Source organism: Acomys minous, assembly GCF_964271855.1.
Source record: "Acomys minous genome assembly, chromosome: 16".
NCBI lineage: Eukaryota > Metazoa > Chordata > Mammalia > Rodentia > Muridae > Acomys > Acomys minous.
In genome coordinates, this window is record NC_140498.1 from 63,236,959 (window position 1) to 63,264,711 (window position 27,753).

General features: G+C 41.2%; 1 protein-coding gene across 4 annotated transcripts in view; it reads left to right on the top strand.

Annotated features, from left to right (window-relative positions):
- LOC311585616 (zinc finger protein 431-like) overlaps positions 1-27,753 on the top strand; it is a gene marked incomplete at its 3' end in the record, with an annotated part of 93,361 nt that overhangs the window by 40,743 nt on the left and 24,865 nt on the right. For 3 of the 4 annotated variants that reach the window (XM_084761033.1, XM_084761031.1, XM_084761032.1), the window contains one exon: positions 309-4,112. The exons of the other annotated variant lie outside the window; for it this stretch is intronic. In XM_084761033.1, the coding sequence (XP_084617159.1) occupies positions 309-1,719 (1,411 nt within the window). Of the gene's footprint in view, positions 1-308; positions 4,113-27,753 lie in introns of those variants that run through there. 4 annotated transcript variants of the gene reach the window in all.

The window sequence follows — 27,753 nt, forward strand, 5'->3', positions numbered from 1 at the left end:
TGCAATTGGTGTGGTAAAGCTCTGAGTTCTTCCTGTACTCTTCCCATATGTAAAAAGCCTCTTACAGAAACAGGATGCTGTAAAAGTGAGCCATGTAATAAATACTGTTATGATCACAGATATCTTCAAATATACAAAACAACCCATAATGAAGGAAAACACCATGAATGTAAACAAAGTGGCAAAACCTTAAGATCTGTTTCCTCTTTACCATTAGACCAAATTATAAAATTAATTCATACAGGTAAAAAGACTTATTAGCATAATGACTGTGGTAAAACTTTCACATGTGCCAATTATCTTTGCAGGTATAGAAGAAGTCATTCTGGAGAGAAACCTTATGAATGTAAGCAATGTGGTAAAGCCTTTGGACGTCACAGTCATCTTCAAAGGCACAAAAGATCTAAATCACATCAAAATCATCTTCAAATACATATCAGAATACATACTGAAAAGAAAACCTATGAATGTAATCAATGTGGTAAAGCCTTTACACGTAATGGTAATCTCCTAATACATAAAAGAACACATACTGGAGAAAAACCCTATGAATGTAACCAGTGTGGTAAAGCCTTTTCACACTACAGTCATCTCCTAATACATGAAAGAACACATACTGGAGAGAAACCCTATGAATGTGACCAGTGTGATAAGGCATTTGCATGCCATGGTCATCTCCTAAGTCATAAAAGAACACATACGGGAGAGAGACCTTATGAATGTAAGCAGTGTGGTAAAGCTTTTGGACGACACAGTCATCTTCAAAGGCATGAAAGATCAAAATCACATCAAAATAATCTTCAAAGACATAATAGAACACATAATGGAGAGAAACCCTATGAATGCAATCACTGTGATAAAGCTTTTACTCGTAACAGTTATCTCCTAATACATAAAAGAATACATACTGGAGAGAAACCCTATGAATGTGATCAGTGTGATAAAGCCTTTGCGTGTCATAGCAGTCTCCGAATACATAAAAGAACACATACTGGAGAGAGATCTTATGAATGTAACCAATGTGGTAAAACCTTTGCATGTCACAGTAGTCTTCGAATACATAAAAGAACACATACTGGGGAGAAACCCTACAAATGTAACCAATGTGGTAAACAATTTGCTTATCATAGTGTCCTCCAAATACATAAGAGAACACATACTGGAGAGAAACCCTACAAATGTAGTCAGTGCGATAAAGCCTTTTCAAAACTCTTTTCCCTACAAACACATAAAAGAACACATACTGGAGAGAAACCCTATGAATGCAATCAATGCGGAAAAGCCTTTACTGTTAACAGTAGTCTCCAAATACATATAAGAACACACACTGGGGAGAAACCATATGAGTGTAACCAATGTGGTAAAGCCTTTGCATGTCACAGTAGTCTCCGAATACATAAAAGAACACATACTGGAGAGAAACACTACAAATGTAGCCAATGTGGTAAAGTCTTCGCATGTAACAATCATCTCCTAATACATAAGAGAACACATACTGGGGAGAAACCCTATGAATGTAACCAATGTGGTAAAGCCTTTGCATGTAACAGTCATCTCCTAAGTCATAAAAGAACACATTCTGGAGAGAAACCTTATAAATGTAATCAATGTGGTAAAGCCTTTGCACGTCACAGTCATCTCCAAAGGCATGAAAGAATTCATACAAGAGGAAAACGCTATGAATGTAACAAATATGGTGAACACTTTACAACAAAATAATCTGCGGATACATAAAAGAACACATACTGGAGAGAAACCCTATGACAGTAATCAATGTGTTAAAGCCATCGCGTGTCATAGCAGTCTTTGAGGACCTGAAAAAGCTCATACTGAAACTGAAGGGAATCCATGACCATAAAGGATGTGATAAGATCTTTAGCTAACACGCTTACATTCAGTTATACAAGATTCTTTATTCTGGGGCAAATACCTGACAAGTCTCAACAATCTGTTCAAGCCTGATGATGTCCCTCCTCATTTTATTTGCACTTGCAAACTCATATGTACAAAAGCCCTGTGAATTTAAATGATAAGGTAACCCATTTTTATTTTACAGTCTCTTCAGTTACATCAGATAACTCATCCAGGTGTAAAATTGTATGGGTGTGCTTGGGTGCCTTTTCTGATGATGTGATAAAACACAGTGTTTAAGGCAACTAATAAAAGTGTTTAACTTGGCTATGGAATCCCCATGCAAGTGGCAGTGCAACAAGTGTCACGCATGGGAGCTAACGCAGGAAGCTCAGAGCTCACCCCCTCTACCTGCAGCGTGAAGCAGACGGTGGGAACTAGAAATGGGGTGTGGACGTGAACGCTCAAGCCAACCCCAAGGGACGTATGTCCTCCAGCAGGGCAGCATTTCCTAACTCTTCCAGAACGATACCACCAGCTGAGAAGGGTTGATTTCTCTTACTTCAAGCCTACATTCTTGTTTTTGATACGTGCAATAATTCATGATGAAGAAAAACTGTAGGTAATCCTTTAGATGCCTCAACAGCTGAGTTACAGGAATGAATGCTTATGCAAACAAAACCAAACCCCAAACAAAAGTCTCTCTCTCTCTCTCTCTCTCTCTCTCTCTCTCTCTCTCTCTCTCTCTCTCTCTCTCTCTCTCTGTGTGTGTGTGTGTGTGTGTGTGTGTGTGTGTGTGTGTACATGCATGCTAGATTCCAAGAGGATTAGATCCTTTGATCTTCTTGTAGTGGGAATTACAGGAAGTTGTTTTTAAAATTCCTGACCTCCTTAGGAATGAACTTGTCTTAACTGTTCTGCTGTGTCTCTAGTTCTGTTAATATTTTGAAGCCTTTGTATATTGTCTTGATGTAAAGGAGTAGGCAGGAACTCATACACGAGAAAAATCCTACTCATGTAAATGATTTGAGAAAGACTTTAGACATCATAGTTGTCTTCATTTTCAAGAAAAAAAATATTGCTTCATATATTTTTCATCATAGCCTTGAAGGCAGTAAATTATTAATCATAGTCACTCAAATGTAATGGAGGAGATCACCAGTTGAGATTGTGAGTTTTTTGGTTTTCTTTTAAAACATTTGGAGTAGGTTTTGATGTTTGCTGTATGTGTGGCAAATCCATTTATAGAAGTTTATTAGGCCAGTCTTGTATTCCTTCTGTAGCTTCTGTTCATCATGTACTGCACTTTCACTTGGTGGTAGGTATTTTTATGCTGCAATGTATAGACTAGGATCCCCATCATCTAAGGGGACCATTGTTTGTATCAGGCTGTGTGTAACAGTCCTTTTCAAGTAAAGGTATCTGTGAAAGGGTGGGGGTGGCTGTTACTGGTTTTGTTTTTCTTATTTTCACAAATTCCCATGAGATGTTGTTTGTTATTCAGCCTTGCATGGATGTCAGTAATTAATCAAGGCTACATTTGAACCCTTCATTATCATGCGGCAGCCTCTGGAGTACATCCCTGGGTAGAAGCTGTACCCCCAGTGTGTCCTGTTCTGTCAACACATTATAACAATGTTAATGTTAAAATGCTTGATAAGAAAAATATAAGAAACATTAAAATCTCATATGTGTATTCAAAGCAACATTGTCCTCTACTGAAGGACAATAATGGTGGAGCGGTACTGAAGTACAATAATGAGCACTCAACTGTATATGTCACAACATAGCTTGATTGGTTTGGAGATGGATATGTTATTCGATGTTCCATGCTTCTTCGTGTTCCCATCAGTCTCCATTTGGTTCTTCATCTTGAAGTTCTGCCTTCAAAGGGAATTGTCTAGTGTGCCAGATAATGTGACAGCAATGAGATTTGTTTTAGGGGGAAAAGAAAGATTTCTGTTGAATGTCTGTAATGTGATTACTTTTAGGCCATGACAGCTATGTGGAGCCTGGATAACAACTCTATAGGGTTCACTTTGGCCATATTTATATGACAATCAAGGTCAGGCTGTCAGCTTCCCACACCACAGACATTTCCCCTTAACTGTCCCATTAATGCTCAAATAAGATTAGTTGAAAAATAAAGTCAGAAAAATATTGCCTTTCCGATTGTAAATATATTGTTATCTAAGGATGGAGAAAAAACAGGGCTATTTTAGTAATAAATTCTGTTTGCAAATAAAAATGATACACTGTTATCTATTTTTGAATGTGTTAGTTTATTTTAATGAGCGAACACATTTTTCACGCCGCTTTCTCAGGACCACAAATGAATGTAGGAGAATTGTCTCAGGGAATAAAGTTGGTTGTTTCTAAGCCTGATTATGAGTTCAGTCTCTAGGAAGTCCATATCACTCCTACAAATTTTTCTCTTATTTTTATGCTTAGGGTGTGACACATGCACACTCACATACCAGCACATACATAAGTAAATTAAGTACCTAAATAAGGGCCAAAGAGGTCACTTGAACCAAACAAATCCTTGAGTTTCATGTGTAGAACTTACATAGGGGAAGTAGACAGGAATAAGTTGTCCTCTCACTGACACACACACATGTATACACACAAATATGGTCAAAACATTTTTAATGGATGAAAGTAACAAATCAAGGAAAATAACCCAATTACATTGGGCATGGTGGTGCCTAGCACCTGCAGAGGCAGAGACAGGCAGATCTCTGTGAGGTCGAGGTTAGCCTGGTCTACAAAATGAGTCCAGGACAGCCAAGGGTACACAAGAAACCCTGTCTCAAAAAATCAACAACAAAGAGACAACCCAATTATTGAGAAATATAAAATAATTTGCCAGTTTAAATTATTGTAGAATTTCAAGAAATGCTACTCTTCATCGAAACAATGACGGTTCCTTTTAAAATATTCTTTTTCATTCTCTGAATCAAGAATAGGTCATTTTAAAAACACCTCAGGCCTAGAGGTGCATCCTTGTAGTATCAGCCCATGGGAGACAATGGCAGGCCAATCAGGCCAGCTTGTGCCACAGAGTGAGTTCAAAGACAGCTATGGCTTTGTAGAAATATCTTATCTCAAAAAGATTCCAAAAAAGAAGAGTATATCTCAAATTATGGACATTTTTTTTCTAGTATAATCTGACTGGACTCTGGTTTCAACAAAATCTTTTGTTATCTTTGCTCTTATTAAGAGATCTGTGTTAAACAGTGAAAATAAGCAGTGTGGAAAGTCCATTCACAGAGGGGTAGAAATCCATTGACTCAACATCCATCTGTCAGGAACTTCATCACCTTTAAGTGATAAAAGACAGAAGCATTAATGGACCATCTTCATCATCTACATTATAATGACATATTTGGGAACTGGAGAATGGATGATACTTCTATACCCAAGTTCGGTTCCTAGCAACCACTTCAGATTGTTTAGAACTACTTGTATGTTTAGGATCAGGACAACTGATGCATTCGTCTGGCCTCCTAGAGAACCAGATACACAAATGGAGAAAAGACACATTTGTCATTCTCTATTGTTTTTTTTTTTAAGCTTTCTTCATGTTATTTTTTTAAAAATGAAATCGATTTAATTTAGGTGCACGAGTTTTGCCTCTGTGCATACCAATTGTATGCCAGGTGTCAGTGGAAGCCAGAAGAGAGTCTGATCCCCATGTAATTGGAGTTACAAACAGTTAGGAGCTGTCTCTTGGGTGCTGGGGAATCAAAGCTAGGCCCTGTGGATGAGCAGCCAATGCTCTTAGGCGCTGAGCCATCCCATGAACTTGTCATCGATAGCAGTAAGATGTGAATGGTCAATCCTAAATTCATCTTCAGCCTTGATGATGCAGTAAAATATAAGATTGATATCATAAGAAACTAACTTTGACTTGGTAAAGTAGTTTTCCAGCTGAAATACCCAGAAAACTGGGGCAGAGTACAAAGAATTAGTGAAAGAAACTGAATACAGGTCTCTAAGAGGTGGTCAACCACTTGACCAAAGCCACAACACTGAGTTTATCTCACATGTGGTAAGCAAGCAGCAATGGGGGCCCACATGGACACATCAGCTAGAACCCTGCTGGAGTTTATGCCTACTATAGGGAGAGAAAAGAAACTTGCAGGCATGCCACTCCCGCAGGACAGCTCCGGGAACAGTAGAGAGGAGGGAAGAGAGGTGGATCTGTGGTAGGGAGATTTGAGCAGGCGGAGAACAGCTGCTCAAGGGAAGTCAACTGTTGGTTGAACAACTAGCTAGAGGAACTAGTTGTTGAGAAGAGGCTGAGGAACAGAGGAAAAAGAAATACTCAGAGACTCAGGCATATGTGGTACAAGCTGAAGGTCTTAAAGCCCAGGAGAACTTTATTTTCTGGCTCTGTCTCGTCTCTATCCCTTTCTTGCTGTCTGGCTGACTCCTTGCCCATTGTCACTCATGTTTCTGTCTCTCTGCTTGTTACCCATCTTTTTATCTCTCTTCTTCTGCTATTACCCATCTTCCTAGCTCTCTCCTTGCTTGCTGTTATGTATCTTTCTATCTCTCTTTTTACTGCTATCACTCATCTTTCTAGCTTACTCTCTCATGTCTGTTACTTGTTTGCCATTCTCCTTGGGCCAACCCCAGCATTTTATTAAAATGAAGTTCAATTTTTTTTCATTACAAATTACATCATGATATTTTTCATCTCTTACAATCAGTAGGGCATTCAAGAATCAAAGCAAGGAAACAGTCTAAGAAAGAAATACAAACAGTTCTGTATATCTTACAATAAAGCATTCAGCAACAATCAATTAATTCCCAAGCAATGGTCAACATAACCTGACTATCATTTCTTAAGCAATACTCAGGGGAAGTTTAATCATAAATTTTCTTGGGTCAAAGCTCTTGTGCTTACAAGATTGCCATAGCAACATAGCTTGAATTAAATGTTCTCTGAATTTAAAAAGTATTTAACTTACTCCTAGTCCCAAACCAACAGGTGTGCTATCCAAACCTAGGCTAATGGCTAAGGGGTCCTCTATTGTAAAATATCCATAAAGCATGACATTCGAAACCCACCTTTTATTGCTCTCAAGGAAGACTCTAAAGGAACCTTTCTGCAGGTAACAGTATCAAGCCAGGTGCTGTTATGTCAAGGTCTTAGCTTTCTTTCATTGCAATTTCTGCTTGGGTGCTCACAGAGTGAAAAAACTATCATTGTCTCAAGCCTTGGCCAGATGCCCGCTTTCAACATTCACTGTGGGAAAAGTTTTCCCTCTATGAATTTTAGGAGAAATAGCAGATTTCTCAACAACATTACACCTGGACCGTGCATAATATTTAGGGGCAGTGGTGATCAGCCGGAGATCTTTGGGACTTTGTCAAGCAAAGCCTCTACGATTTATCCTCATGTCTGTGACATAGGCATAAATAACTGACTTACCTGAATGGCACTGTATTCTGTTGCCCTGATGCCTGCTAAACATTCAGTTAGGAGCCTGAGTGATGATGACTCTAGATGACATTGAGGTTGTTGTCCAGGGAACCTGAGGACGCAAACAGAAGTCAATCTATGGCTTGGGAATCCAGATATTCACAAAGCCATGTGGAGTATAACAGAAGTAGGAGGGAGGGCACTTTGGGTGTGAAAGGGAGAGAATTAAAAGGCCAGAGAGAAGTGCTTGGGGTTACTTGAGGACAAGCTTGCTCCTACTGTATTGTTTGTATCTACTCATCTGGTGTGTGTCAGCCCCCTGCAGATGGTCCAGTCTTTTCCTTCTCTCGGCAACTATATTTAGCTGTCAGTGACAGTGCCCTGCAGGCCCTCATTTTGTGATATCAAACTCGACTTTGAATCTCCTCAGTTCCTACTCTGTTATAGCTATAGCCTACCTACCTTGTAGGCATAAGGATTTTCTAAAGGGGCGTTTGTATCTCCTCCTTAGACTAACATATAGTGAAACAGTGAACCCCATGAAATTTGAATTTGCGTGAGAATCTCATTCTGGGAAAAGACTCATTCATCAGGGTGAAAACAGAACATGAATCTCTGCCTGGTATGGAAGTTTGTATGTTGACTAGTTTATGTTGCAGGCTCGAGATTGTGAACTGTAAAAACCTGTTTCTTGTTTGGTGTGGTTCAGCCCTAACACACGCCTTTAGTCCAAGAATCTTCTGTTTATTGTAAACGGGTGATTATGGTGTGGCGCACTCCCAGCACACACCTTTAATCCAAGAGTTTTCTGTACACAGGTTTTAATAAAGTTAGCCCCAGATCAAGAGGCAGAGCAAGTAACCAGTTAGCAGGGATTAAACAGTAAGAAGGGACTTTGTGTTTGGGGGTTATTTAATATAGCAGGGAGAAGAGGAAAGGGCTCTTGGGCTTTTAGCTTTGGGCATTTTTCTCTTGAGCTGTAGAGTGAATTAGCAGGCCCTTTCTTCTGGGGCTGTCAACAGAGCTAGCAAGCTTTTGACCTTGGGCTTTTGGCTTTTTTCCCTCTGGGATGTGGGCTCAGTAGGAAGGTCAGCTGGGTGCTTTCTCTGCCTCTCTGAGCCAGCAGGTTTTCACCCCAGCATCTGGCTCCTGAGTTCTTATTGGTAAAATTGAGCAAGTTGAGATTTTCTTAAAATAACATTTCTGTCCTCCTCCTATACCAGAGAGATCTACCCACCTTGCCTCTACAGTGTCTGAATTATGCATAGGCATCTCACAGCAAGAAAACGCAGTTCTTTTAACTGACTTATTGAGGAGGAGTGACAGACCCTGGCTGGTTGGGGTGGCCAGGACACAGGCTGTGGCCCTAAGTCCAGTAACTGAAGAAGGTTCCCATCAGATGCAGCCCTCCAGCCTTTAACTCCACTGTTTTCCAACTATAAGCAATCTCTTTTTTTTTTCTTTACCATAGCTCATCAAAGGAGAACGACAGAGGTCTGTCCCTCCTCTACTAGGATCAAACTATAATCAAACCCAGGCTCCAGAAACCCATAAATTACTCACCGCCCTGAGACAGACAGCAGTCAGCTAATTAATATGAACTCCTAGTCCTGCATGGAAGCAGCTGTGGCCTTTCCTCTGAGGCAGCCTATTCAGAGGCAAAAGCAGCCTTAATCTGAGCTTAGAATAGCTCAGTATAACTGTTAATCTACACTTTTAACATTGTGCTGTTCTATGACTTTTACTTGATGTTTTCTGTATTTGTATTCTTTATCCTTTGTATGTGTGAGAACTATAGCAATGAACAACTATTTAATTATAATTTATTCAGGTTACATTCTCAGATTATTCCCTCACTTATATCTTCCTGTTCCCCCCCTCCTCCCTTTTGCCTTATTGCCCCTCCCCTAGACCTCTCACAGAAGAGAACCTCCTCCCCCATTATATGACCACAACCTACCTGGTCTCATCTGGATAGCATGCTTCCCCTTCCTCTGTGTGCTGCCAGGCCACCCCACCAAGGGGAAGTGATCAAACTGGGGACACCAGAGTACACGACAGAGGTAGCCCCTTGTTCTCCACATGACTGTGGGAATGAGCTGTCCATTGGCTAGTGTGAACAGGGAGTCTAGGTTTACCACATGCCAGTCCCAGCATCTATCTGTTCCAATCCCCTGCCGAGTGGAGATTCTCAGAGGACATCTATTTTGGGCTAATATCCACTGATAAGTGAGTATATACTGTGCATGTCTTTCTAGGCCTAGGTTATCTCACACTTGATGATGATCATTTCCAGTTCTGTTCATTTGCCTGCACATTTCAAGATTTCCTTGTTTGTATTTCATTATGTATATGTACCACAGTTTCTTTTTTCATTCTTCTTTAATGTCATTCAGTGAACAACTTAAATCTATATTTTCAACCACACATTATCATATAGAAAATCAATTTTCTCTGTAAATCTTCTTCTGACTCAGTGGCTAGACTTATAATCTCCTGTTCCCCATTTAAATTGATCAAAGTATACCTTGAGGCCTGAGCCTAAAAGAGACGTAAGGATAATACAAAATCTGTTCTAGGCTGACTCCTCTGAGCATTAGCCAGAGCTGAATGCTGGTATCATTGAAGAGATTTTTCTTTATTAATTTTTTAAGTATGTGGAGTGATTTTTCTCTGAGAAGGGATATTAATTCTAGATCAGCTGTACCTCCAGCCTTAAAAAAAAAAATTTCCTGCACCAGCCAAGGACAATATAGGCAGTAAACTTCGAACCCCTACCCGGATGTAGCTAATGGACAGGACATTCTCCACCGTTGAGTGGAGAGTGAGGTCTGACTTTCATCTGAACTCTGGTGCCCCATTTTTTACCATGTCCCCTTGATGGAGAGGCCTGGTAGCACTCAGAGAAAAGACTTGATACCCTATGAACATATACGGGGGGAAGAGGTCCCCCCCAGTCACAGACATAGGGGAGGGGAGTACGGGTAAAGCAGGAGGGAGGGAGGAATGGGAGGATACAAGGGATGGAATAGCAATTTAGATGCAATATGAATAAATTAATAAAAAATATTTCCAAGACAAGCTCTTCTTTGTTGACTCAGGTAGCCTTTATTGCTCCCCAAGGCAATGACCTTGCTGTCCTCTTAATTAAGCTAACTAAATTATTAAATTAGACAGTATCACCACTCAATTTTAAAATTACCTACTTGAGTCATATAGTTCACTGTCAATTGTAGGAACAGGAAAAGAGTTTACATGTGGATCATGGCTTCTGCCTTCAAATCAGAATAAGAAGACTAGCTCATTGTGTACGTCATAGGAAAAATAGGGTAGGCGTACAGTGGCTGGAGTCTTCATTATGAAAAAAGACCCGATTTTGGTAGGGTGATTGACTTTGTAATTTGCCAGCATGTATTTATTTATGTCAGGTGAATGAAGACAGCAGATTGGTGGGTACACAATTTGTGGGCTTTAGTTTGATACAGTGAATATTAAATTTTCCACTCAGGGGATGTCCTTGGTAAATCTGTCTAACCCAGTTGCACAGTTAGCGCAGAGGGTTGAGACACTGGCCATTGCCTGTAACTGTGTGTCAGGCTAGAGATCTCAGCAGCTAACAATCCACATAGTGGCGAGGTCAAACAGTTTTGTATTAATGCTATTCCCTCTCCCAGGGAGTGACCTGCTAATTTTCAAAGTCACTATAGCTATTTTTCCAATTATGTCTATCATTTTAAAAGTCAATTATTGACTTAACTTTTAAAATTGTATTTTCTTAATTGCATGACTGCTCCAATCTCTCATTTGTTTTTATTCTCCAATGTTTCCAAGTCATTAAGAATTCCTTTTCATTTTTCTTAGGTGCTGTTGATTTTGTTTAGAATTACTTAATACTTATTTTTGTCATTATACACACACACACACACACACACACACACACACACACACACACACAAAACTACCTATAGCAAGAAGAACCATGACACAACCAGGAATTATATAAATGTTACATTCTTAGTGTTTTGGCTATTTGTATTTGACAGCCTGGAAGATACCATCTTTCATGTCTTGGTGCATCTAAAATTCTGAATGTAAATCAATAACTATCATATCTCATCGTTATCAACTTAAAACATCTATCTAGACCTAAAAACATCTTAACTCCTAAACAACTAAGCTTAATTGTAAAACTAAACTATCTGGTCTTCAACCCCATCAGAGACTTGAGAAGGAATAAAATTGATTTCCTGAGTATACAAGGAGTGCAGGTTGGTAGCTTTCCAAATGAGAAGATGACAGAGACCGTTTGCTACCTAAGCAGTCATCCAAAACTCTCTATAACGTTGGAGCATCGTCTTCAGCCTTCTGGCCCAGTGTATCTGACAGACATATTTGTGAGGCAGGAACAATTGAGGACTTGCTTACCCTGTCTTGGCCTGCACCCAAGCTTGCCCTTTTTTTTAAGGCAGAATTCTGTCTGTGGTAGAAGTGCTGTTGGTTATTTACTTCTGTTTACAGCAATGTCCCCTGTGGCTGAGGCTTGCCTCATGCTACGTAATCAAAAATTGCTCTGAGCACCTAGCCTTGCCTCTGTTGCCCAGTGCTATAAAGACAGCCTTGCAACTCTTCTAGGCTGGGTCTTGACTGGTCAGTAAGAAGGGAAAATAAACTAGTAAATAAGTGTCCTCCAACCTCTCTGGCTCTTACCGGGACTTCTAAATGAAGAGGGGCCTGTGCAGGAATCCAGCTCTATAACCGACTTTGAAGCCGGTATAATCACAGCACAGGAAGGTGTGAACAAGAAGGAGGCTGAAGCCTTCACCTGCTTTGCCAGTGGTTGACGTCAGCAAGGAGTAGTGATGTCAGCAATTTTAGATCATCAACCAATGTCCTGACTGGCAATTTCTTAGGTACACTGTAGGCTTTGGTTTTTTTCAAACCTACTTTATAAGTCGGGCGTGGTAGCGCACGCCTTTAATCCCAGCACTCGGGAGGCAGCGGCAGGTGGATCACTGTGAGTTCGAGGCCAGCCTGGACTACAAAGCAAGTCCCGGACAGCCAAGGCTACACAGAGAAACCCTGTCTCAAAAAACCAAAAAAAAAAGAAAAAAAAGAAAAGAAAATCAAACCGACTTTATTTGGGTTCTTTAATGCTTAAACATCCCTTCAACCCACCTATCCTAGATCGGAGAGAAACAAGTTTAATAGGAACAGAAGAAATAGACCTATTTTAGACACAGTTCATTGGAGCGATTCTATTGGCATAGTAGACAGGATTCCAGTCGACTAATTAAATAGCAAACCAGCAGTAACTACAATCACAGCTGCTGGAACCTGGAGCAGCTGCCTGAACCCGGAACCTCAAAGTGATCGCTGGATCGGTTCTCTCTAGAAGCATCTTGAAGTGGAGTGATGAACAGCCAAGACCAAAAAGCCTCACCTTCCTGTTTGGGGCTCACATTCTCTCAGAGTCCATACTCGGATGTTTATCAGCTGACAAAGACCACGCCCCCACAAGAGGTGGTTCCTCTTCCAGCGGACAGACATCACCCCTTCTCTCACAAGGCTGTTTTCAGTGGGGGGGGGGGGGGGGAACCCGCCACACACCCTTACACAAGTCTGTTTCACATCCCACACTTGGAATCAACACAAAACCATGTTTATATCCTCAACTGTACACAGACCAGTGGATAAGAAACTGAACTTATGTGAAACCAAATTACTGTAGTTAACACTAATTCAACCAAAATTAAAAGATCTGAGTAAAATGGTGTGGCTCTCTCTAATGGAACTGTTTATCCCATGGTTTAAGAAAGGAGTAGTGAGTAATCCTGGCTGTGTTCTCACACAAATCTATAATCTCTGGAGCACATGGCAATAAAGCCTATTTCAAAACTACAACATACCCACAGTCTCTTTTCTGCCTCCAAGCATTGATGTGACATTGTTTTCTAGGTTATTGCCTCTTTTTGCTTTAGCAACAGTTAAACAGTAACATTTACTGTTTGGATGTGACCTATGTTTGGATCCAAAACTTGCCAGCTACAAAGCAAATGGACGGCTGCACTATACATTGAGTGTGTAATGGAACACGCACAGAGGACCCTGGGTGTTGGAGAAGCAAAGCTTGTAAGACTGAGACCTCTAGAGAGATCCTTAGTCTATTCCCGGAGTCCCCACTAAGAGACGGAGTCCATTGTCGATGCAAATGCATAGGAATAGGAATTTATTGAGCCATCGAGATGGGGTCTGTCCAGCTCTTTCAAGCTGCAGACCCCAAGAAACAGAGGCACAGGCCTTTTATAGGTTTTAGACAAAGAAATGAGTTTTACAGTATGTGATCGGTTGGCATTTGGGCAGAAAAGCTGAAAGCAGGGAGTTACAAGTCTTGGTGTTTGGTGGTTGGATAATGGGTGGACCGGCAAGTTAACCTATGGAAAAGATTGGTTGAAACAGTCACAGGGGGCGTTTAGGAACTTTTTTAGTTGGGGAGGGGTAGTGGAAATTTTAAACACAGTTGGTTGTCCTTGAGTCCACTGGACCCTGAGCACAGACTGAGACCTTGAGTCAAGTTGAACTCTTCAAGGTTTTTCCTGTCCCTGCCACACACACACAGTGATCTGATATCTGTCTGTCCTTGGTTCAAGCTGGACCCTCTAGAAATTTGCATGCTTTGGCCTTAATGGAGGTCTTTAAGGGAGGACTGAGTAGGCTGACTTTTACATTTTTCCGGACTTTGGCCTTAATGGGGGTCCTTAAGGGGGCTGGTTCCTTCAAGCTCTACAAAAGTACAAATATCCCAGGCTAGAGACCATCTGCCCATAGTGTGGAAGTGCAGAGCTGGTGAGACCTGTGCTTTCTGAGCCGTGTGATCTCTGCTCACCCAGCAGGGGAACTGTTACTGATCCGAGGCAGAGCTGGGTAGCCTTAGGTAGTGATAGGCGCTACAAAGGTCTAGAAATCAGGAACACCAGTAAGAAGCAATCTGTGAGTTCTTTTATGGATTTTTCTCTGAGGCAGCTGTGGAGATACATGAAGAAGACCTCAGGGCATACCTTGGTGAGTGTGGGCCACTGTCCCCTCACCAGGAATCCCTGGTTGGCTAACCTAATAGAATCAATCCACTGATACTGCAATTGAGCATCACCAGACTGACTATAGTTGTATTGGTACATGTGGTGACCTGGGTTGAGGCCTTTGGCCTCTGAGCCTCCCTAAGTGGATTCCCTGGCAAAAAGGGGGAAGCTCTTCATCTGTGACAATGGGAAGTTGTCATGCTTATAATATCACTGTCCACCATGCATACACAGACATTGCTTTTGGTGTACAATGGTAAGGCATTGGGGGGGGGGGGAAAGGGTCTTGTTTCTAGAGAATCTGAACATCACATGCAAAATTCAGTTTTGTGTGACAAGGTTTACAGATAGTTTAGAAACTAGTAGAAATGGGTAATATTCAGCAATATTTTATTAGAATCCTTTTACCTTTTCACTTTACTACCATCCAGAGACTTCACTGTTTGGGTAAAGTACAAAGGGAACTAAATGGTCTGATGGGAATGGTACTTCAAAGGTGGTATCTGTGCAACAACACAAGAAGAATGCTGTTTTTATGGCAACAAGCCAACTTGGGAAGGTACTAGAAACCTCACTACCAGCATAAGGCTTAAAACCAATCGATAAAACTACAAAACTGGGACTCAGACTGGTCCTCAGAGAAGTCAAATACTTGGTCTTGCTTTTTCTTGGTTAGCTTTGGTAGTGCGTATCACTGCTTGGTTCCTTATCCACTTCTGGTCTTGCCTCTGCAACTCCCTTTTGTTCTTCATGGCTAAAAATATTCAAAATCAATTACGAGTTCTTAAGAGTCAACAGCTGGATTCCAGCACATAGGACAACACCAATCTCCTCCTTCAAAACTGTCCTTTACTCAGACGAGCAGGGACAGCTTTGTGCCACTGATCGGCAGGGACAACCGGAGAGGACTCATTTTGTTGTTTTATTTTCTTATTAAGATGAGCTTCCGGGCCGGAGAGATGGCTCAGCGGTTAAGAGCACTGACTACTCTTCCAGAGGTCATGAGTTCAATTCCCAGCAACTACATGGTGGCTCACAACCATCTATAATGTGATCTGATGCATACTGTATACATAATAAATAAATCTTAAAAAAAAAAAAAAAGATGAGTTTCCAAAAGCTAAGAGGAAGGGCTGAAAAGACCAAACATTGCTAAAAATGAATCACAGCTTAGGAACTGCACATAATTACTGGTTTAAAATTGCAGTAAAGGAAGTATATGTAAAAAAGAAAAAAGAAAAAAGCTGGGTGCAATAGAAGATGCCTTTAACATCCTAGCAGTTGAAAAGCAGAAGCAGGTAGATCTCCGTGTGTTCAAGGCCAGCCTGGCTGATAAAGCAAGTTCCAAGATATCCAGAGCTACATACCAAGAAACCCTGTCTCAAAAAACAAACAAACAAACAAACAAGTATATCTATGCCCAGAGGAATTTCTCATGAATAATACAACAGAAGTCTGAGAGGGAGAACCGGTTATCAGTTGGTCACTGATATTTGCATAGCACAAAAATATTTGTACAGCAAACAGTAAAATATGTTAAATTGTGGTTAAGTTAATTTTCTTGTCACTAGCAGTGAGTTCCCTCTATGTGAAAGTACCAACATATTTTATAACTCCTGCTTCATTTCTGCTTGAATAAAACATGCAGAGTTTTTAGAAATCTCAAAAGGGGACATGCTCCATTTGTCTTTTTAAAATGTGCTCTTTCCGATATAACACCTTTACCTCCTGCATGGCAAGAAGTAATAGCAAGAAAGGAACAAAGTGTGTCTTCTCCAGTCTTTATGACCTGGATTTTCCATTAACAGCCAGGTTTAGAAGAATTTAACCACAAAGGGCTTCTGGAAAGAAAGGAACCTTCTCCTTCCACACTACATCAATCCTTCCCCCATTTCCTTTCCCAGTTGCCTGCTGGGATCCTGGGATAGCAGAACAGGGAAGGTTATCTTTGAAACATGTGAGCAAAGTGTGCCACTAGCATGGGGGAGCTGCTGAGCTGCAGGTACAGGTTCTGGCGTTGCCTCCTACCTTTCACCTTAACCATGACCTCTACACTTAGGGGATGTTGAGTAGTGGCCTGTCCAGCACCATCACTTACAGTAGCACTATTATGAACAAAGCCTGAAGGACTCATTCACAGCTCTGAAGTGGTGTTACACGTTGGTTTATGTCACAACAGTTAATGAAATTCCCCAAAAGGGAGTCAGATAGGTTACTCAGAGCACCCATTCCATCTACTGATTTTAAGAAGTGCAAGTCTCTTCCCCTTGGTGGGGAGGCCTGGTGGCACTCAGAGGAAGGGGAAGCAGGCTATCAGGATGAGACCTGATAGGCTGTAATCATATGGTGGGGAAGGAGGTCCCTTCCTGTCACAGGTCTAGGGGAGGGGAATAGGGTGAAAGGGGGGGGGGTGTCGAGATACAAGTGAGGGCATAGCAATCAGGATGTATTCTGAATAAATTTTTTTAAAAAAAGAAGTGTGAGACTGGGGCTTGGAGAAGTGACTCATTACTTAAGAACACTTGGGTTTGGTTCCCAACACACACAAGGCAGTTCACACTCATTTGAAACTCCAGTTCCGTGCTACCCAATGCCTTCTTCTAACCTCGGTGGGCACCAATCTTGCATGCTGTTTCCAAACATACATGCATGCAAAACAGGAATACACAAACAGACATAAAGGTCAAATAAGTGTGAGTTTTATCAACAGTTTTCCATGCTACTTAATTAAATTTATTTTTAATCACGTGTATGTATGGAGGAAGACACCCAACACTGACCTCTGGCTTCTATATTTACCAGTTCACAAGTATGCATACAAGCATCCTACATGTGCAGACATGGATGGACACACGCACACAGTCTTTCTTTACATTTTTATGATTGTTAACTTTTGTTGATAAAATAGTATTTTTTAAAAAAAAAACTCTATTAAAAGATTGTCAAGTTGGATACAGTGGCACATGCCTGTGATATTAACATTTGGGAGGTCAATAGAATAAGGGGTTCAAGACCATTTTCAGTTGTGTGTCAGATTAGATACATCAATAAAACAGAAAACATTTTATAACTTTATTTTTAGAAGGAATTTAGTTGTTAATTACGTGTATGTGCCTTTGTGGAGGTTATGCGCACAAGAGTGCAGGCACCTGAGGAAGCCAGAAAAGGTTATCAGACCCCCTGGAGGTAGAATTACCGAGGATTGTGATTTAACTGATCTAGGTACCTGAAACGGAACTTTGGCACTTTAGAGCGAGGGCTTTAATGGCTAAGATCACTTGTGGATCTCGGGGACCTGAGTCTGGTTCCCAGCGCCCACATAGTGGTTCACAGTCATCCACAGCTCTAGGTAAATTTGAGGCCCCTGTACCCTTCTGATTTCTGTGGGCACCAGGTGTATATGTGGTTCACATTTATAAATACAAGCACAATACTCGTACACAGAAAGTAAATAAATCTAAAAAAGAGAATACGGAATGAAAACCTCTTGTCTTCTCCTCCTCATGGTACCTACATGAGACATGAAGCCTGGGAATGGAAGCTCTGCCTACCTCTCTTCTGCCCAGCCACAGGATGACCAGATTTTTTTATTAACCAATCAGAGATAATTGGGGAGAAAACTTTTCCAACATTGATCAAAGTATCAAAGTACATGACAATGCACTCATCAGACTGCAGTCTGAATTCAGCATCTGTATACATGGGGCACCAAACCAACCCCAACACTTCTGCACCAAGGATGTATTATGTCTCCAGCCCTGTGTCATAACACAGTTAGATGGGATCTTGTTCATCTGTCCCTTGTACAAAATATCATATTAGTGTACTATATAGATGAGTTTATGCTGAATGGTCCAAGTAAGCAGAAGGTAACAACCACTTTGGACACATTGATAACACATACGCCCATCAAAGGATGGGAAATAAATCCAACCAAAATTCATGGCCCTTCTAACTCAGTAAAATTCTTAGAAGTCCAGTGGTGTGGGCTTCAGAGACATTACTTCCAAGGTGAAAGAAAAGTCAATGCACCTGGCCCCTCTCACAACAACAACAACAACAACAACAACAACAACAACAACAACAAAAAGCACAATGTTTAGTGGAGCAATTTGGATTCTGGAGACAATAAATTTCTCACTTGGATACATTAAACCATCCAATATATCAAGTGACTCAGAAATCTGCAAACCTTGTGTGGGGTGACAGTAACAGGAGAAGACTCTGAAACAGGTCTCGGATGCTGTGCAGGCATCTCTACCAGTTGGCTCATATGATTCAGCCGACCTGATGGTACTTGAGGTGGCAGTGGCAGATAGGACTACTGTTTAGAGCCTTTGGCAGGCTCTTATGGAGAATTACAGAAGACACTTATGGGAAACCAGCATCTGTCTCCAAATATTTTCCTTCTTAAAGATAGCTTTTTACCTGCTACAGCGCCTTAATAGAAACTAAACACTTGACAATGGTCCACCAAATTATCGTGGGACCAGAGCAGCTCATAATGAGCTGGGTCACCCACCAACTCATAAAATAGGTTGTACACAGCAGCAACCTATTATCAAGTATGTGTGTGTGTGTGTGTGTGTGTGTGTGTGTGTGTGTGTGTCTAAGTGCCCTTATGAAGAAATTGGAGAAATGCCATACTAGCACCTTAAAAACACCAGAAAACTCTAGAACAAAAATAAGCAGATACAATAAAGAGGAGTAGATGGCTGGAAATCATCCAATGGGGGGAGGAAATCAATAAATTAGAAACAAAGAAAACAATTCAAAGAATCAACAAAATAAAGAGCTGGTTCTTTGAGAAAATCAACAAGATAGACAAACCATTAGCCAAAGTAAAAGGTAGAGGGACAGTATTCAAATCAACAAAATCAGAAATGAAAAGGGAGACATAATGACAGACACCAAGGAAATCCAAAGACTCATTAGGTCTTACATCAAAAGCCTATGTGGCACAAAATTTGAAAACCTAAATGAAATGGACAGTTTTCTTGATAACAACTGCCAAAATTGAATCAAGATCAGGGAAAAAATTAAATAGTTCTGTAACTCACAACGCCCCCCCAAATAAATAAATAAATAACAAAGCTAGATGGATTTAGCACAGAATTATACCAGACTTTCAAAGAAGACCTAATACCAACTATCTCCAAACTGTTCTCCAAATCAGAATCTGAAAGAACATTATCAAACTATGAGTCCACAGTCACCTTGATACCTAAGCCACACAAAGACCCAACAAAGAAAGAGAATTTCAGAGCAGTTTCTCTTATGAACATAAATGCAAAAACACTCACAAAAGGAATCCAAGAAAAAAATAAAAAACATCATTCATCACGAACAAAAACATCAAAAATATCATTCACCATGAACAACTCAGCTTCATTACAGGCATAGGGAGGTGGTTCAATATATGGAAATCTATGAATGTAGTCCATCATATAAAGAAAATGAAAGAAAAAACCACATGTTCATCTTAGGTGGAGAAAAAGCATTAGACAAAATCCAACACACATTCATGTTTAAAGTCTTGGAGAGATCAGGGGTACAAGGCACATACCTAAACATAATAAAAGCTATATACAGGAAGCCAATTGCCAACATCAAACTAAATCGAGAGAATCTTAAATAAATTCCACTGAAATCAGCAAAATGACCAGGCTGTCCACTCTCTCTGTATCTCTTCAATATAGTACTTAATGTCTTAGCTAGAGCAATAATACAACTAAAGGAGATCAAGGGGATACAACTTGGAAAGGAAGAAGTCAAATTATCACTATCCATGGACGACATGGTGGTATACATCAATGGCCCCATAATTCTACCAAGGAATTCCTACAGCTGATAAACACCTTCAGCAAAGTGGCTGAAATACAAAAGCAATTCAAAAGAATCAGTACACCTCTATATACAAATGGCAACGGGCTGAGGAAGAAATTAGGGAAACTACACCCTTCACAATAGCCCCCAATAAAATAAAGTATCTTGGTGTAACTCTCATCAAGCAAGTGAAAGACTTGTATGAAAATAACTTCAAGTCTCTAAAGGAAAAAAATTGAAGAAGAGATCGGAAGATAGAAAGATCTCTCATGCTCATGAATCGAGAGGATCAACATAGTAAACATGACCATCTTACCAAAAGCAATCTACGAATTCAACACAATCCCATCAGAGTTCCTACACAATTCTTTACAGACCTTGAAAGGTCAATTCTCAACTTCATATGGAAAAACTATGCTAAAACAATATTGTACGATAAAATATCTTCCCAAGGAATCTCCATCCCAGATCTCAAGCTGTACTATAGAGCAACAGTAATTAAAACAGCATGGTGCTGGCATAGCAATAGACTGGTTGGTCAGTGGAATTGAATTAAAGACCCAGAAATAAATGCACACACCTATGGACAGTTGATTTTTGACAAAGAAGCCAAATCCATACAATGGAAAAAAGATAGCACCTTCAACAAACGGTGCTGGTCTAACTGGATGTAGAAAAAATGCAAATAGATTGATATTGATCACCTTGCACAAAACTAAAGTCCAAGTGGATTAAAGACCTCAACATAATACCAGATACACTAAATCTGGTAAAAGCAAAAGTGAGGAAGAGGCTTGAACTCATTAGCACAGGAGACAACTTCCTGAACAAAACATCATAAGTTCACACTCTAAAAACAACAATTAATAAATGGGACCCCCTGAAACTAAAAAGTATCTGTAATGTCCTTTGACACTGTTAGAATAACAAAAAGAGAATCTACAAACTGAGAAAAGATCCGATAAAGGGCTAATATCCAAAATATATAAAGAACTCAGGAAATTAAACACCACCATACCAAGTAGTCCAATTTTAAAAATGGGGTACAGAGCTACCCAGAGAATTCTCAACAGAATAATATCGAATGGCTGAGAAACACTTAAAGAAATAATTAACATCCCTAGCTTCAAGGAAATGCAAATCATATGACTCTGATATTCCATCTTACACCTATCCAAATGGCTAAGATCAAAAACTCAAGTGACAGCACATGCTGGCAAGAATGTGGAGAAAGGAGAACATTCCTCCCTTGCTGATGGGAGTGCAATCATTGTTTTTAACGTGATTTATTCAGATTACATCTTATTTGTTATCCTCTCACTTGTGTCTTCCCATTCTCCCTTCCTCCCTCTTTTCATCCTATCCTCACTATCCCCCTCCCCTAGGTCTGTGACAGAAGGGGACCTTGTCCCCCACTATAAGATCATAGCCTATCAGGTTTCTTCCTGGTAGCCTGCTTACTCTTCCTTTGAGTGTTACCAAGGATCCCCACCAAGTGGAATTGGTCTACTAGGGGCACCAGAGTTCATGTCTGAGTCAGTCCCTGCTCTCCACACAATTGTGGAGAATGTGCTGTCCATTGGTTAGATCTGGATAGGGGTTCTAGGTTTACTACATGCACTGTCCTTGGTTGGTACCACTGTTTGAGCTGACCCGCCTGGGTCCAGATCCGCTAGCCTTAATACTCTTCTTGTAGGTTTCTAGGACCCTCTGGATCCTTCTATTTCCCCATTCTTCCTTCCCTCTCTTACCTAGAGTCCCAATAGGAAGTCCCACTATCCGTCCAAATCTCCAGATAAGTGAAGACTTTCATGAGGTATCTCTGTTGGTCTAGTGTCCAATTATAAGTGAGTATATGCCACGTGACTCTTTCTATGTCTGGGTTAACTCACTCAGGATGATCATTTCCAGTTCCATCCATTAGCTCGCAAGTTTCAGGATTTCCTTGTTTTTAAGAGCTGAGTAGTATTCCATAGTGTAAATGTACCACAGTTTCTTTATCCATTCTTCAACTGAGGGGCATCTAGGTTGGTTCCAGGTTCTTTCTGGCTATTACAAACAAGGCTGCTATGAACATGGTCGAGCATGTGTCCTTATTGTGTGGTGGAGCATCTTTTGGGTATATTCCAAGGAGTGGACTAGCTGGGTCTTGAGCTAGTCCTATTGCCAGTTTTCTGAGAAAGTGCCAGATTGATTTTCAAAATGGTTGTACAAGATACTCCACCATAGAACAAGGGCATTTGCTCAACTACGTTCATAGTAGCCAGAATCTGGAAACAACCTAGATGTCCCTTAACTGAAGAATGGATAAAGAAACCATAGGACATTTACACAATGGAATACTATTTTGCTATGAAAAACAAAGAAATCTTGAAATTCGCAGGCAAATGGATGGAACTATAAATAATCATCCTGAGTGAGATAACCGTGATCCAGAAAGACACACAAGGCATATGCTCACTTCCTTTTTTCTTTCTTTCTTTCTTTTCTTTTTTTTTGGGGGGGGGAGGGTTGGTTTTTCAAGACAGGGTCTCTCTGTGTTAGCCTTGGCTATCCTAGAGTTGCTTTGTACACCAGGCTGGCCTCGAACTCAGCGATCCGCCTGCTTCTGCCTCCCGGGTGCTGGGATTAAAGGTGTGCGCCACCACCGCCCAGCCATATGCTCACTTATAAGTGTATATTAGCCCAACATAGATGTCCTCTGAGGCATTCTACCCAGTGGGAGATCAAGAAAGATATTGTGACATGCAGCTGGATCCTGGGCGAATAGCTACAAGTTGTATGCAAGAGTTGGAGGATGGAAAGGAAGGGGCTGCGGTGGGGGGCTGTGAAAGCTCCACAAGGAGACTATTTAGGTTGGTGGATCTGGACACTGACTGATGCACCAACCAGGGACATGGCAAGCAGAGGACCAAGACCCCCTGATCAGATGTAGTCAATGGACAGCTCATTTTCCACATGGGGAAGGCTGGAGCAGCGTACTGCCTCTGACAAGAACTCTGGTGGCCTCGATTTGATCACTGTCGCTTAGGGGAGAGAGCCTGTAGGAATACTGGGGATGGGGATGCAGGCTATCCAGAGGAGACCTGATAGGCTGTGGTCAGATGGTGGAGGAGGAAGATTCCACCTGTCAGACGTCATGGGGAGGGTAACAGAATGGAAAAGGGAGGGACAGTGGGAACAGGAAGATAAGAGCAAGTGGATTACAATTGCGATGTAATGTGAATAAAGTATAATAATGATAATAATAATAATCTAATAATTATAATAATAATAATGATGATGATGATGATAAGAAGAAGAAGAAGAAATTTTTTAAAAGAAACAGTCTGTGATAAGTAGAGTAATGGATAGACATAGGTCTGTCTGCTGTTAGCTTGCTGTGTGACCTTCAGTTGATACCTTACCCTGTGTGGGTTTCAGTGTCCTCCCAGGAAAACCGGCTCCATTGGTGAAGTCTCTTAGAGTGCTTGAATAGGGAATCTAGATATACCTCTCTAAGAATTCTCATTCTCATGTTCATAAATGGAGCATTGGTAGCAAAGAACACACGCTCAGTGCCTGAACGGGACATTTGGGAGACCTAAGGATGGCCAGAAGCAATCTCTAGGACTTACCTAGTCACCTGCCCTGTGTTGACATGCTGAGGCCACTGGGAACTGAGCGAACAAGCTAAGAAGAGCGAGCCCCACTTAGTTCCTGCCTTCAGGACTCACATTCAGGGGGTGAGTACTGCCGTTCACTGCATATATGTGTGAAAGTGTCACACGTTCTCGGCAAATTGACATTTTAAAAATAAATATTTAATGTTCCTCTTTGTCTTTTAAAGTCAAAAAAGACACAAAGGAGCTTTTGGGGAAAGCTTAAATGATTATGTAGATTTTTAAAGGAAAATATGTTTAGGAAATATTCCATTACAGTAATACTTTGGGCAATATGTACACAGGGTTTTTGGCCTTGGTGTGACTTTCCCTCCTGTGGACATAACTCCTGGAAACTAGCTAAACTACACTTTGCTTCCTTAAACATTCTTTGGTTGGCCCCAAACAGTGCTCTATATGTCTGCATTCAATTATTAAATGTTTAAGCTTAAAAAACAATATGAGTTTATTTTGAGAATTTATTCCAACATGACTTGATCACTATCAACTCTCAGAACTTTTGTTTTGTTTTGTTTTGTTTTGGTTTGGTTTGGTTTTGGTTTTTTCGAGACAGGGTTTCTCTGTGTAGCCTTGGCTGTCCTGCACTCACTTTGTAGTCCAGGCTGGCCTTGAACTCACAGCGATCCGCCTGCCTCTGCCTCCTGAGTGCTGGGGTTAAAGGCATGCACCACCATGCCCGGCTTCAGAACTCTTTCTATAACTAGGCCTATTTCCTACTTAATTTGTACCATTCCTTTTTAAACCCATCATGGCCCATGTGTTAGTTACAGCTTTTCAGTAGAGGCTTTTATGTTAATGACTTAGTCTTTTTTTTCCTTTTTTTAAAAAATTAATTTATTCCTATTACATCTCAACGGTTATCCCATCCCTTGTATCCTCCCACGCCTCCCTCCCTCCCATTTTCCCCTTACTCTCCTCCCCTATGACTGTGACTGAGGGGGACCTCCTCCCCCTGTATATGTTCATAGGGTATCAAGTCTCTCCTTGGTAGCCTGCTATCCTTCCTCTGAGTGCCACCAGGCCTCCCTATCCAGGGGACGTGGTCAAATATGGGGCACCAGAGTTCGTGTGAAATTCAGGCCCCACTCTCCACTCAACTGTGGAGAATGTTCTGTCCATTGGCTAGATCTAGGTAGGGGTTTGAAGTTTACCGCATGTATTGTCCTTGGCTGGTGCCATAGTTTGAGTGGGACCCCTGGGCCCAAATCTGCCTATCATAATGTTCTTCTTGTAGGTTTCTAGGACCCTCTGGATCCTTCTACTTTGCCATTCTCCCATGCTTCTCTCATCTAGAGTCCTAATAGGATGTCCTCCCCTCTGTCCCAGTTTCCTGGTAAGTGAAGACTTTCATGGGACATGCCCCTTGGGCTAATATGCAGATATAAGTGAGTATATACCATTTGAGTCTTTCTGCTTCTGGGTTAACTCACTCATTATGATCATTTCTAGTTCAAACCATCTGTCCACAAATTTCAGGAATTCCTTGTTTTTAATAGCTGAGTAGTATTCCATAGTGTAAATGTACCACAGTTCCATTATCCATTCTTCTACTGATGGACACTTAGGCTGTTTCCATGTTCTGGCTATTATGAATAAGGCTGCTATGAACATGGTTGAGCAAATTTTCTTGCTGTGTGCTGGAGCATGTTCTGGGTATATTCCAAGCTGTTCTACAGGAAACTAATCTTGGAGACCTGCTCCTTTCTGAAGGGAACAAATGAGTAGTATCTCTAGGGGAGCAGGGTGGTGCAGATGGAGGACTTCGAGGAACAAGAGGGCGGGGAGACTTGTAGTTGAGCTGTGTTGTAGGAGGAAAAAATTCAAATTTTAAAAATTTATTCTTCTTTCATATACTATATCTAAGCTGCAGTTTCCCCTCTCTCCTCTCCTCCCGGTCCCTACCCTCAAGTCTCTTCTCCCCCAGATCCACTCCTCCTCCATATCCCTTCAGAAAAGGGCAGGCCTCCCAGGGATATCAACCAAACATGGTATAACAAGATGCAATAAGATTAGGCAAATTGGGCTGGAGAGATGGCTCAGAGGTTAAGAGCACTGACTGCTCTTCCAAAGGTCCTGAGTTCAATCCCCAGCAACCACATGGTGGCTCACTACCATCTATAATGAGATCTGGTGCCCTCTTCTGACCTGCAGGTGTACATGCAATCAGAACACTGTACATAATAATAAATCTTAAAAAAAAAAAAAAAAAAGACTAGGCAAATCCCCTCAAATTAAGTCTGGACGAGGCAACCTAGCTGGAGGAAAAGGTCCCCAAAGAAGGCAGGAGAGTCAGAGACAGTTCCCATTCCAACTATTAGGAGTCCCCCAAGAAGACCAAGCTACATAAAATTACATACATGCACAACATCCATGCTGTCTGACTGCTGCTTCCATCTCTGTGAGCCCCTAGGAGCCCTGCTTAGCTGATTCCCTGGGACTCTTCCCTCCCCTCTCCCCTGTGGTGTCCTTCACGCCTCTGGATCCTGCGACACTCCCTCCTGCTTTTATGAATGGTCACTCATGGTTTTGATCTTTGCCATTTTGAGAAGTATGACTTGGAATCTCAGAGCCATATTATTTCCATTTCCCAGATGCTGAACATTTCTTTAATTGCTTCTCGGCCACTTGAGAGTCTTCTGTTGAGAATTCTGTTTAGATCTGTAGCCCATGTTTGTTGTTGTTGTTTGTTTGTTTGTTTTTTGAGGTAGGGTTTCTCTGGGTAACAGCTCTAGCTGTCCTGGAACTCGGTCTGTAGACCAGGCAGGCCTCGAACTCACAGAGATCCACCTGCCTCTGCCTCCCAAGTACTGGGATTAAAGGCATGCGCCACCACTGCCCGGCCTTTGAAGCCCATTTTTATACTTTGCTATTTGTTTGGTTCATGTCTAGTTTCTTGAGTTCTTTATATATGTTGGAAACTACTCCTCTGCCAGAGATAGAGTTGGTAAAAATCGTTTGTGATTCTACAGGCTCCTGTTTTGTCTTGTTGATGGTACTTCTGCCTTGCAAAAGATTTCATTTTAATAACTTCCCATTTCTTACTAGTTGAACTTAGCGCCTTATCTATTGATCAGGAAGTTGTCTCCTGTGCCAATGTGAGGAACATATTTTTTTTTCCAAGACAGGGTTTCTCTGTGTAACTTTGGATATCCTGGACTCACTTTGTAGACCAGACTGGCCTCAATCTCACAGCGATCTGCCTGTCTCGGCTTCCTGGGTGCTGGGATTAAAGGTGTGTACCACCATGCCCATCTTGAGGAATATATTCTTATACACACACACACACACACACACACACACACACACACACACACACACACACAGGGTTTCTCTGTGTAGCCTTGGCTCTCCTGGACTTGCTTTCTAAACCAGGCGGGCCTTGAACTCACAGTGATCCACCTGCCTCCGCCTTCCGAGTGCTAGGATTAAAGGTGTGTACACCACCACCCTGCCTGCAGAACATATTCTTAACTACAATGAAAAACTTTAATTTGCAAGGTTTCAAGTTAGGTTGAAACCTTAGGTTTCAAAATAGGACATAGATTTTTTTTGTTTTTTATTTTTCGAGACATAGTTTCTCTGTGTAGCCCTGGCTGTCTTGGTCTCATTTTGTAGACCAAGCTGGCCTTGATCTTACAAGAGATCTGCCAGTCTCTGCCTCCAGAGTGCTGGAATTAAAGGCGTGATCCATCATGCTTGGCTAAGACATAGTTTTTTGGTTTTGTTATTTGTCCTATGTCTTTCTGAACACATAGGACAAATGCAAACTTCTTTTTAACTCTCTTAGCTGCAAAAACAGGACTCTTAACCTGCAAGGTATATTTTCTGATTTCGTCTCTGATTAACTTGTCAGAAAATTATCCCTGTTTTCTTTTCACACATCCACTCAGGTCCTTACACCATT